At 46.6% G+C, this 13,481-nt stretch overlaps 1 protein-coding gene across 1 annotated transcript in view; it reads right to left on the reverse strand.

The window, feature by feature from the left end:
• Positions 1–13,481, reverse strand: part of poln (polymerase (DNA directed) nu) — a 278,171-nt gene that overhangs the window by 144,525 nt on the left and 120,165 nt on the right. Inside the window, exons 5-6 of the mRNA XM_072592605.1 lie at positions 13,042–13,099; positions 510–587 (exon numbers count right to left, since the gene is read on the reverse strand). Of these exons, the coding sequence (XP_072448706.1) occupies positions 510–587; positions 13,042–13,099 (136 nt within the window). The remainder of the gene's footprint in view (positions 1–509; positions 588–13,041; positions 13,100–13,481) is intronic.

Here is a 13,481-nt window from a genome sequence, read left to right on the forward strand (position 1 = left end):
TTAGCACAGCAGCCTTACAGCACCAGGGACCTGGGTTTGATTCCCACCTTGGGCGACTGTCTGTGTGGAGTTTGCACATTCTCCCCATGTCTGCGTGGGTTTCCTCTGGGTGCTCCAGTTTCCTCCCACAATCCAAAGATGTGCAGCTCAGGTGAATTGGTCATGCTAAAATTGCCCATAGTGTTAGGTGCTTTAGTAAATGTAAGGTAGGGGAATGGGTCTGGGTGGGTTAATCTTTGGATGGTCGGTGTGGACTTGTTGGGCTGAAGGGCCTATTTCCATATGTAGGGAATCTAATCTCATGAAGGAATGGGATATCCTACAGTGTAATCTGGAATCAAGGGATATGGATTCCATTGGTGTTACCTCAGTATCAGGGGGAATGGATGGATAGCAGAAATATTAATTGCTTCCAGTTTCAGTCATATACACAGCAAAGCATCAAGCAAATAGAAAGTCGGTGTGGAGCGGGATTCAGTGTGTATTACATTCTGACAATCAACACTTACCCGCTGCCAGAAAGGTCCAGCCATCTGATGAAACAAACACACTTCTTGGTGAAATCAGAACCATTTCAGGTTCCCTTCCTGCAACCAAACAGAACACAGGGAACTCTTTAATTCTCTCGAAATTGATCTGATTCACGACATTAAATAGTATGTCAATGACTGTGGACCACTTTGGGACATGCAGAGATCCTGCATTAAAATGTATCTTTCTTCTTTATCATACAGTTTTGTGAATTCAATGACTTCATTGAATGGCTGCATTCATTTAGCAACTTGCATGTCCTCAGGGAGCCACAACGTGTTTCACAACCAATGGATTGACTTTTTTGAAGTACAATTAGTATCATGTAGGCAAACACATCAAGCAACTTCACACCTAGTAAGATCCCATTAACAACACATTGATGCTAATTTATATATTTTTGAGTCATATCAGTGAAGTCAAACTACCACAGCAACATACGTTCTGTTCTTCCTTCAATAGTAAGAGGCTTATATGTTTAAGATAAGGGATAAACCTTTTAGGAATGAGATGAGGAGAGATTACTTCATCCAGAGAGTGGTGAGCCAGAGGAATGCACTACCATAGAAAGCAGCAGAGGCCAAAACACGATGCTTTCAAGAATGAGGCAGATATAGCTCTTAAGGCTAAAGGGATCAAGGGATAAAGTGAGAGAGCAGGTTGAGAGTATTGAGCTCAATGATCAGCCATGATCTTATTGGATGGCGTAGCAGGCTTGAAGGGTCAAATGGCCCACTCCTGCTCCTATCTTCCATGCTTTCACCTGAGCAAGCAAACAATTCAAACCCGTGTTGAAAAATCAGCATCTGTGCCACATTCATACAGTCATGGAGTCATGCAGCACAGAATCAGACCCTTCGGTCCAACTCGTCCACACCGACCAGATATCCTACTCTGACCTGGTCCTATTTGCCAGCACTTGGCCCATACCCCACTAAATCGCTTTTAAGCATATACCTATCCAAATGCTTTTTTAAATGTTGAAATTATACTTTCCTCCACCACATGATCTGATAGCACGTTCTGCACATGCACCATCCTCTGTGAAAAAGTTACACTTTTAAATCTTCCTTTTAAATCTTTCCCCTCTCATCTTAAACCTATGCCCTCTTTTTTGGAGACCCCACCCAAGGGAAAAGGTTACTCACCCTGTCCATGCCCCCTCATGACTTCATAAACCTCTATAAGGTACCCCTCAGCCTCCAACATTCCTGAGAAAATAGCATTATCAATCTCTCCCTATAGCTCAAACCCTCCAACCCTGGCAACTTCATTCTAAACCTTTCTTTTTTTCTGCACCCCTCGAAGCTTCACAACAACTTTTTGATAGAAGGGTGACCAGAATTGTATGCAGTATTCTGAAAGTGGCCTAACTAATGTCCTGTACAGCCACAACACGACCTCCCAAACCCTATACTCAGTGCTCTGACCAATAAAGGAAAGCATACCAAATACCTTCTTCACTATCCTATCTACCTGTAACTCCAGTTTCAAAGAACTATGAATATGCACTCCAAGGTCTCTTTGTTCAGCAACACTCCCTAGGACCTTACCATTAAGTGTATAAGTCCTGCCCTAGTTTCCTTTCCTAAGTGCAACACCTCACATTTATCTAAATTAAACTCCATCTCATAGAGTCATAGAGATGTACGGCATGGAAACAGACCCTTCAGTCCAACCTGTCCATGCCGACCTGATATCCCCATCCAATCTAGTCCCACCAGCCAGCACCCGGCCCATATCCCTCCAAACCCTTCCTATTCATATACCCATCCAAATGCCTCTTAAATGTTGCAATTGTACCAGCCTCCACCACTTCCTCTGGCAGCTCATTCCATATACGTACTACCCTCTAATGAAAAACTTTCCCCTTAGGTCTCTTTTATATCTTTTCCCTCTCACCCTAAACCTATGCCCTCTAGTTCTGGACTCCCCGACCCCAGGGAAAAGACTTTGTCTATTTATCCTATCCATGCCCCTCATAATTTTGTAAACCTCTATAAGGTAAACCCTCAGCCTCTGACGCTCCAGGGAAAACAGCCCCAGCCTGTTCAGCCTCTCCCTGTAGCTCTGATCCTTCAATCCTGGCAACATCCTTGTAAATCTTTTCTGAACCCTTTCAAGTTTCACAACATCTTTCCAATAGGAAGGAGACCAGAAGTGCAATATTCCAACAGTGGCCTAACCAATGTCCTGTACAGCTGCAACATGACCTCCCAACTCCTGTACTCAATACTCTGACCAATAAAGGAAAGCATACCAAACACCTTCTTCACTATCCTATCTACCTGCGACTCCACTTTCAAGGAGCTATGAACCTGCACTCCAAGGTCTCTTTGTTTAGCAACTTTCCCTAGGACGTTACCATTAAGTGTACAAGTCCTGCTAAGATTTGCTTTCCCAAAATGCAGCACCTCGCATTTATCTGAATTAAACTCCATCTGCCACTTCTCAGCCCATTGGCCCATCTGGTCCAGATCCTGTTGTAATCTGAGGTGACCCTCTTCGCTGTCTACTACACCTCCAATTTTGGTGTCATCTGCAAACTTACTAACTGTACCTCTTATGCTTGCATCCAAATCATTTATGTAAATGACAAAAAGTAGAGGGCCCAGCACCGATCCATGTGGCACTCCACTGGTTACAGGCCTCCAGTCTGAAAGACAACCCTCCACCACCACCCTCTGTCTTCTACCTTTGAGCCAGTTCTGTCTCCAAATGGCTAGTTCTCCCTGTATTCCGTGAGATCTAACCTTGCTCATCAGTCTCCCATGGGGAACCTTGTCGAACACCTTACTGAAGTCCATATAGATCACATCTACTGCTCTGCCCTCATCAATCTTCTTTGTTACTTCATCAAAAAACTCAATCAAGTTTCTGAGACATGCCTTCTCACGCACAATGCCATGTTGATTATCCCGAATCAGTCCTTGCATTTCCAAATACATGTAAATCCTGTCCCTCAGGATTCCCTCCAACAACTTGCCCACCACCGACGTCAGGCTCACTGGTCTATAGTTCCCTGGCTTGTCCTTACCACCTTTCTTAAACAGTGGCTCCACGTTTGCCAACCTCCAGTCTTCCGGCACCTTACCTGTGACTATCGATGATACAAATATCTCAGCAAGAGGCCCAGCTATCACTTCTCTAGCTTCCCAGAGTTCTCGGGTACACCTGATCAGGTCCTGGGGATTTATCCACTTTTAACCGTTTCAAGACATCCAGCACTTCCTCCTCTGTAATCTGGACATTTTTCAAGATGTCACCATCTATTTCCCTACAGTCTATATCTTCCATATCCTTTTCAACAGTAAATACTGATGCAAAATATTCATTTAGTTTCTCCCCCATTTTCTATATGTCCCTGTTTTGCCCTCCTGATTTCCCTCTTAAGTATACTCCAACTTTCTTTATACTCTTCTAAGGATTCACTCGATCTATCCTGTCTATACCTGACATATGCTTCCTTCTTTTTCTTAACCAACCCCTCAAGTTCTTTAAGGAGAAAGTGAGGACTGCAGATGCTGGAGATCAGAGCTGAAAATGTGTTGCTGGAAAAGCGCAGCAGGTCAAGCAGCATCCAAGGAACAGGAGAATCGAAGTTTCGGGCATAAGCCCTTCTTCAGGAATGAGGAAAGTGTGTCTAGCAGGCTAAGATAAAAGGTAGGGAGGAGGGACTTGGGGGAGGGGCGTTGGGAATGCGATAGGTGGAAGGAGGTTAAGGTGAGGGTGATAGGCTGGAGTGGGGGTGGGGGCGGAGAGGTCAGGAAGAAGATTGCAGGTTAGGAAGGCGGTGCTGAGTTCGAGGGATTTGACTGAGACAAGGTGGGGGGAGGAGAAATGAGGAAACTGGAGAAATCTGCATTCATCCCTTGTGGTTGGAGGGTTCCCAGGCGGAAGATGAGGCGCTCTTCCTCCAGCCGTCGTGTTGCTATGGTCTGGCGATGGAGGAGTCCAAGGACCTGCATGTCCTTGGTGGAGTGGGAGGGGGAGTTGAAGAGTTGGGCTACGGGGTGGTTGGGTTGGTTGGTCCGGGTGTCCCAGAGGTGTTCCCTGAAACGTTCCGCAAGTAGGCGGTCTGTCTCCCCAATATAGAGGAGGCCACATCGGGTGCAGTGGATGCAATAGATGATGTGTGTGGAGGTGCAGGTGAATTTGTGGCGGATATGGAAGTGTCCCTTGGGGCCTTGGAGGGAAGTAAGGGGGGAGGTGTGGGCATAAGTTTTGCATTTCTTGCAGTTGCAGGGGAAGGTGCCGGGAGTGGAGGTTGGGTTGGTGGGGGGTGTGGACCTGACGAGGGAGTCACGGAGGGAGTGGTCTTTTCGGAACGCTGATAGGGGAGGGGAGGGAAATATATCCCTGGTGGTGGGGTCCGTTTGGAGGTGGTGGAAATGACGACGGATGATACGATGTATCTGGAGGTTGGTGGGGTGGTAGGTGAGGACCAGTGGGGTTCTGTCCTGGTGGTGGTTGGAGGGGCGGGGCTCAAGGGCGGAGGAGCGGGAAGTGGAAGAGATGCAGTGGAGGGCATCGTCGACTACGTCTGGGGGGAAATTGCGGTCCTTGAAGAAGGAGGCCAACTGGGTTGTACGGTTTTGGAACAGATCCTCCTGGGAGCAGATGAGGTGGAGACAAAGGAATTGGGAATATGGGATGGTGTTTTTACAGGAGGCAGGGTGGGAGGAGGTGTAGTCTAGGGAGCTGTGGGAGTCGGACGGTTTCTAGTAAATGTCCGTGTCGATTCGGTCACCCAAGATAGAAATGGAAAATTCTAGGAAGGGGAGGGAGGAGCCTTAGATGGTCCAGGTGAATTTGAGGTCGGGGTGGAAAGTGTTGGTAAAGTGGATGAACTGTTCAACCTCCCAGCCCCACACCAGATCCTAGCTCCCAGCCCTGCCGTGTTTTCAACTTCCCTCCAGATCTACCCCTCTCTGAGGATGAAAGATCAGTCCTCAGCAGAGGCCTCACCTTCATTCCCCTACGCTCTCGGATTAACGAGTTCAACACGCGGCGTGACATCAAACAATTCTTCCACCGCCTTCGCCTCTGCGCCTACTTCTTCAACCAAGATTCTCGCCCACCCTCTGACGACCCCTTCTCCCGCCTCCAACACACCCCATCCACCTGGACACCCCGTGCTGGCCTCTTACCCACCCTCGATCTCTTCATAGCCAACTGCCGCCGTGACATTAACCGCCTCAACTTCTCCACCCCACTCAACCACTCCAACCTCTCACCCTCGGAACGTGCAGCCCTCCACTCCCTCCGTTCCAACCCCAACCTCACTATCAAACTGGCAGACAAGGGAAGCGCGGTAGTAGTTTGGCACACCAACCTTTACACTGCTGAGGCTAAACGCCAGCTCGTGGACACCTCCTCTGACTGCCCCCTTGACCATGACCCCACCTCCCACCACCAAACCATCATCTCCCAGACCATCCATAACCTCATCACCTCAGGGGATCTCCCATCCACCGCCTCCAACCTCATAGTCCCACAACCCCGCACCGCCCGTTTCTCCCTCCTGCCCAAAATCCACAAACCTGACTGCCCCGGCCGACCCATTGTCTCAGCCTGCTCCTGCCACACCAAACGTGTCTCTGCATACCTCGACACGTTCCTATCCCCCTTAGTCCAAGAACTCCCCACCTACGTTTGGGACACCACCCACGCCCTCCACCTCCTCCATGATTTTCACTTCCCTGGTCCCCAACGCCTTATCTTCACCATGGACATCCAGTCCCTGTACCCCTCCATCCCCCATCACGAAGGACTCAAAACCCTCCGCTTCTTCCTTTCCCACCGTACCAACCAGTACCCTTCCACTGACACCCTTCGACTGACTGAACTGGTCCTCACCCTGAACAACTTCTCTTTCCAATCCTCCCACTTCCTCCAAACCAAAGGAGTAGCCATGGGCACACGCATGGGCCCCAGCTATGCCTGCCTCTTCGTAGGATATGTGGAACAGTCCATCTTCTGCAGCTACACTGGCCCCACCCCCCCACCTTTTCCTCCACTACATCGATGACTGTATTGGCGCTGCCTCGTGCTCCCACGAGGTAGGTTGAACAGTTCATCCACTTTATGAACACCTTCCACCCCGACCTCAAATTCACCTGGACCGTCTCAGACTCCTCCCTCCCCTTCCTAGACCTTTCCATTTCCATCTCGGGTGACCGAATCGACACGGACATTTACTAGAAACCGACCAACTCCCACAGCTACCTAGACGACACTGCCTCCCACCCTGCCCCCTGTAAAAACACCATCCCATATTCCCAATTCCTTTGTCTCCACCTCATCTGCTCCCAGGAGGATCAGTTCCAAAACCGTACAACCCAGATGGCCTCCTTCTTCAAGGACCGCAATTTCCCCCCAGACGTAGTCGACGATGCCCTCCACCGCATTTCTTCCACTTCCCGCTCCTCTGCCCTTGAGCCCCGCCCCTCCAACCGCCACCAGGACAGAACCCCACTGGTCCTCACCTACCACCCCACCAACCTCCATATACAGCATATCATCCACCGTCATTTCCGCCACCTCCAAACGGACCCCACCACCAGGGATATATTTCCCTCCCCTCCCCTATCAGCGTTCTGAAAAGACACCTCCCTCCGTGACTCCCTCGTCAGGTCCACACCCCCCACCAACCCAACCTCCACTCCCGGCACCTTCCACTGCAACTGCAAGAAATGCAAAACTTGCGCTCACACCTCCCCCCTTACTTCCCTCCAAGGCCCCAAGGGACACTTCCATATCCGCCACAAATTCACCTGCACCTCCACACACATCATCTATTGCATCCACTGCACCCGATGTGGCCTCCTCTATATTGGGGAGACAGGCCGCCTACTTTCGGAACATTTCAGAGAACACCTCTGGGACACCCGGACCAACCAACCCAACCACCCCGTAGCCCAACACTTCAACTCCCCCTCCCACTCCACCAAGGACATGCAGGTCCTTGGACTCCTCCATCGCCAGACCATGGCAACACGACGGTTGGAGGAAGAGCGCCTCATCTTCCGCCTGGGAACCCTCCAACTACAAGGGATGAACTCAGATTTCTCCAGTTTCCTCATTTGTCCTCCCCCCACCTTGTCTCAGTCAAATCCCTCGAACTCAACACCACCTTCCTAACCTGCAATCTTCTTCCTGACCTCTCCGCCTCCACCCCACTGCGGCGTATCACCCTCACCTTGACCTCCTTCCACCTATCGCATTCCCAACGCCCCTCCCACAAGTCCCTCCTCCCTACCTTTTATCTTAGCCTGCTGGACACACATTCCTCATTCCTGAAGAAGGGCTTATGCCCGAAACTTCGATTCTCCTGTTCCTTGGATGCTGCCTGACCTGCTGCGCTTTTCCAGCTCAATTTCTTTAGTCATCCAGCATTCCCTATACCTACCAGCCTTCCCTTTCACCCTTACAGGAATATATTTTCTCTGGATTCTTGTTATCTCATTTCTGAAGGCTTCCCATTTTCTAGCCGTCCCTTTACTTGCGAACATCAGCCTCCAATCAGCTTTCGAAAGTTCTTGCCTTATACTGTCAAAATTGGCCTTAGTCCAATTTAGAACTTCAACTTTTAGATCTGGTCTATCCTTTTCCATCACTATTTTAAATCTAATAGAATTATGGTCGCTGGCCCCAAAGTGCTCCCTCACTGACACCTCAGTCACCTGCCCTGCCTTATTTCCCAAGAGTAGGTCAAGTTTTGCACCTTCTCTAGTAGGTACATCCACATACTGAATCAGAAAATTGTCTTGTACACACTTAAGAAATTCCCCTCCATCTAAATCTTTAACACTATGGCAGTCCCAGTCGATGTTTGGAAAGTTAAAATCCCCTCCCATAACTACCCTATTATTCTTACAGATAGCTGAGATCTGCTTATAAGTTTGTTTCTCAATTTCCCTCTGACTATTTGGGGCACTCCTTGACCCATAGCTCTATCTGAATAAGGTCCCACTGTACTCTGAGACAATCTTCTTCACTGGCCACTACATCACCTATTTTGATGTCCTCTCCAAACTTACTAACCACACCTCCTATATTCACACCTGAATCATTTATGTAAATGACAAAAACGTCGTGGACCCAGCACCAATCCTTGTGGCACACCACTGGTCACAGGCTTCCAGTCTGAAAAGCAACTATCTACTACTCTGCCTTCTATCTCAAGCCAATTTGGTTTCCAATTGGCTAGTTCCCCCGGATTCCATGTGATCTAACCTTGCTAACCAGTCTACCATGCAGAATCTTGTCAAATGCCTTACTGAAGTCCATATAAACAACATATGTCACTCTGCCTTCATTAATCTTCTATATCACTTCTTCAAAAAAACTCAGCAGGTCAGGCAGCATCCAAGGAACAGGAGAATCGACGTTTCGGGCATCAGCCCTTCTTCATCTGCTGATGCCCGAAACGTTGATTCTCCTGTTCCTTGGATGCTGCCTGACCTGCTGCGCTTTTCCAGCAACACATTTTCAGCTCTGATCTCCAGCATCTGCAGTCCTCACTTTCCCTTCAAAAAAACTCAGTCAAGTTAATGAGACCTGATTTCCCACACACAAAGCCATTTGACTAAACCAAATCAGTCTTTGCCTTTCCGAATACATGTACATACCTGCCCTCAGAATCTCCTCCAAAACAATACCCACTGCTGACGTAATCTCTACTTCCCTGGCTTTTCCTTACAGCCTTCTTAAATAATGGCCCCACATTAACCACCTCCCAGTCTTCTAGAACCTCACCCATGGCTGCTGCTGATACAAATAACCGAGTATCGGGACCTTGCAATCTTGCCGGACAATCCAAAATTCGGATAATCGAATGCCAGTTAATCAAGGTTCCTCTGTACTCCTCTCGGGATTCACTCGATTCCCAGCTGTTCACGCCTGACATATGCTTTTTTTTTTCTCTTGATCAGAGCCTCAATTTCTGCAGTCATCCAGCATTCCCTACGCCTACCAGTCTTGCCCTTCATACTAACAGGAACATAGTGTCCCTGAATTTTCATTATCTACTTTTTAAGTGCCTCCCACTTCCTAACTACTCTTTACCTGCGAATAGTCTCCTGCAATCAACTTTTGAAAGTTCTTGTCTAACACCGTCAAAATTGGCCTTACTCCAATTTAGAACTTTAACTTTTTGATTAGTTCTATCCTTTTTCGTAACTATTTTGAAATTAATAGAATTATGATCTCTATCCCCAAAGTGCTCCCCCACTGACACCTCAGTCACTTACCACAGTCCAGATAACATCCACATGTTTTAGGACTTGAACCAATAGCTTCTGACTCAGAGAAGTAATTCCCACTGAGCCAGGTACAGAGATTGAACTTTGATTTTGTAACAATTATATAAAAAAAAAGGACTCAGCTTTGTTTTTTAAATTCCATTTATGGGCGGCACAGTGGCTCAGTGGTTAGCACTGCTGCCTCACAGTGCCAGGGACCTGGGTTCGATTCCAGCCTCAGGCGACTGTCTGTGTGGAGTTTACGTATTCTCCTCGTGTCTGTGTGGGTTTGCTCCGGTTTCCTCCCACAGTCCAAAGATGTGCAGATTAGGTAGATTGGCTGTGTTAAATTGCCCATAGTGTTCAGGGATGTGTAGGTTAGGTCAGGGGTAAATGTAGGTTAGAGGGAATGGGTTTGGGTGGGTTACTCTTCGGAGGGTTGGTGTGGATTTGTTGGGCCGAATGGCAGCATGTTTCCACTCTGTAGGAATTCTATGATATTCTACGTTCACATTTAGCCAGAGTCGGCAATTACCTCAACTGGCTAGTTGGAAAGGATCTGGAGCAGATTAATGCCAACAGTGTGGGCATCAAACTCCATTCTGACATCAAGCAGCTGGGGACTTCCCTTTGTATCAGTAAAAGATTGTGGTGCTTTGTTATGTGCAGTGAATAATCACCAAGGAACTACCTTCAGCTGAACCCTTAAAATAATCTCAGTTAGTCAGCACTAAAGCTGGTGAAGGTGGCACCTGTATCACTGCAGCTAAGTCAGGGAGGGATAATAATGAATCATCATTTCTGATTATAAAGGACATTGACAGCATCATTTGTTATGTCTTGCATATAAGACACACATCCAGAATGGCTACTTCAGCAGGTTTCAGAAGACTATCATCCCCTGCAGAACTGGAAAAAACACATAATAGTTCAGACGCTGGAAATGTGCACGGCACACTCCATAAGAGCTGACATCTTTCAAATATTGCTCCGTGGCTAATTGCCCTTAAGCCAGAAGAATGGCACAACATAAGAACTAAGGGCAGGAGTAGGCAATTCAGTCCTTGGACCCTGCTCCATGGGGTTCAAAATCCCATTCCAACAGCTTTACTACAAAAACAAAGTGGGTTTCCCAGTGCACTACTGAGGGCATGCCGAACCTCGGGAGGTGCTGACTTTCAGGTAAAATCTCATGCCTTTCCTTTCAGGTGGGTGATCACATCCCCTTAGCACAACTTGAAAGAAGGACACAGAAGTTGTATTGTTCTGGAAAACATTCAACCAAATCAGAGGGAGCTGATTAACTGATCAGGTATCTAATTGCTGCTTGTTAGAACTTGCTGTGTAACAAATAGCTGCCATATTTCTTAGATTACACCCAAAAAGGCCCAGGATCACTTTAAGGTCTGAGGGTATTATAGACACTTTATAAATGCTTTTAGCAACTTTAGGGGAGGAAATAGTGAAAGGATAAATAGTGATCTTCTGACTTCCAGCGAGCAATCTGGATTCACAATGAAGCTTGGTTTGGGAACGTTTGACTGGTATTTTATCCATTAATTAGTGTTTACTCAAACACGATTTGTTTAAAACATCAATAGACGTTGAACTAAATTTAAAATGATCAATTATTTGATTTTCAGACAAAGCACAGAAAATATTAAAAAGAATTTGACTGTTTTGACCTCTGCTCTTTCTCACCAGCAGGACCCTGTTCATTAACTTATACATTATACAATCAATTATAATTAAGTGAACATAAATTATTTATACTGAAAATGTAGGCAGTTCTACATAATACATCCCCCTTTCTTTTAAGAGAGTCATTACAATTTGATTAGGTTTAGCATAAGTACCATTGCAGATGACATTTTGAAATTTATATTTGCTGTTCCCAATTGATCAAGTGATTTAAATAAAAACAAGCCAGTGATGATTCATAATTCCCATTCATATTTGAAACTTTCGGCAGCGGGTGAGATGGGGGTCCAGATGCCTATTCTGGGAACTTCCTGCAGCCTATCGATATCCTGCTGCATCCTCTGGCAAACCCTCCTCACCATCTGGACCGTCTCCAATCTTTGTGTCATTCGCAAAGTTACTAATTAGACCACCTCCATTCTCCTCCAAATCATTTATATATATTACAAACAACAGGAATCCAAGCACGGATCCCTGTGGAACACCACTGGTCACGAATCTGGTCAGAAAACACCTTTCCATCATTATTCTCTGTCTTCTGTGACCAAGCCATTTCTGTAACCTTCTTACCAACTCTCTGCTTTAACAACAATACCAGCCTGCCATGAGGGACCCTGACAAAGGCCTTGCTAAAGTCCTTGTAGACAACATCCACTGCCCTACCCCCATCAATCATCTTTGTCTTTTCCTAAGGAAACTCAATCAAATTTGTGAGACACGACCTGCCCTGCACAAAGCCATGCTCCCTATCACTAATAAGACCATATTTTTCCAAATATGAGTAACTCCTGTTCTTAAAATGTTTCTCCAGTAATTTCCCTACCACTGATTTAAGGCTCACTGGCCTGTAATTTCCCAGGCTATCCCTGTTGCCCTTCTTAAACAAAGGAACAATGTTGGCTACTCCCCAATCCTCTCCTGTGACTAAAGAGGAGACAAAGATTTCATACAAGGCTCCAGCAATTTTCTCACCTGTCTCCTTCAGCATTCTGGGATAGATCCCATCAGGTGTTTGGGAGTTGTCTACCTCGATGCTTTTCAAAACAGACAACCCAACCTCCTTTTTTTATGGTGACATGTCTTAGAATATCAACATACCCCTTTCTAGACCCACCATCTACCACCACCTTCTCCTTTGGTGCAAGTGTCATTTTGAAGGTGAGTTGGTACAGGCCATCTGTGCTGTAATCATTCTGGGATTCTGAGCCTTGGGACTTTTCTTGGCATCCTGGTCAATACTTATCCATCAAGTAATATCAGTGAAAGAGATTATTCCATCATTATCTTATTGCTGTTTATGGGATCCTTATTGGCTGCTGACTCTACTTTGAAAAGCACTTCACTGGCTGCAAATTGCTTAAAGTTGTGTTTGAGTTTTTGAAAGGCATTATATGAATGCAAGTCATTCTTTTCCCAATGTGACTGCCATCAAACACCAATACGATCTATTTCTAACTGCCCTTAGGCCTGGCACTGAGTGCAGGTGACCAGCACAGAGCACCTTCCCAGAGTGAACTGGCCTGTGCGATGCTCACGGTAAACTGTAACGAAGGTGGATAGTTACCCCGAATGTACTGCTGCTTTGCAATTTGAATTGGCTGTGTCGGTATCGCTTGAATATTCTGTAAGGAAGATAGTAAAGCACAAATAGGTTTACAGTTCCATTTTAATAACAAACAACAATTTTAGTTTCAATTAAATAGAAGGAAAAAAGAAGGGGGTAAGATCGTAGAAATAGGTGGAGGCCATTTAGCCTGTCTAGCCTATCCTACCATACAATCAGTTTCACGCCATTGGTCCAAACAGACACCAGTGGTGGTGGAGGAGTTTATTTTCTGTACAATACAGAAGTACACTCCATAAAAGCCTAATGAAGGAAGTGCTCATCAGAAAGTAAGTGTATGAGTCAACTGTCAATAGGTGGCCATGCTACATTGCTGATAATGTCCAGGGATGTGTAGGTTTGGCCATGGGAAATGCAGAGTTACTGAGATGGCATGGGGG

The sequence above is a fragment of the Chiloscyllium punctatum genome, chromosome 2, assembly GCF_047496795.1.
Source record: "Chiloscyllium punctatum isolate Juve2018m chromosome 2, sChiPun1.3, whole genome shotgun sequence".
NCBI lineage: Eukaryota > Metazoa > Chordata > Chondrichthyes > Orectolobiformes > Hemiscylliidae > Chiloscyllium > Chiloscyllium punctatum.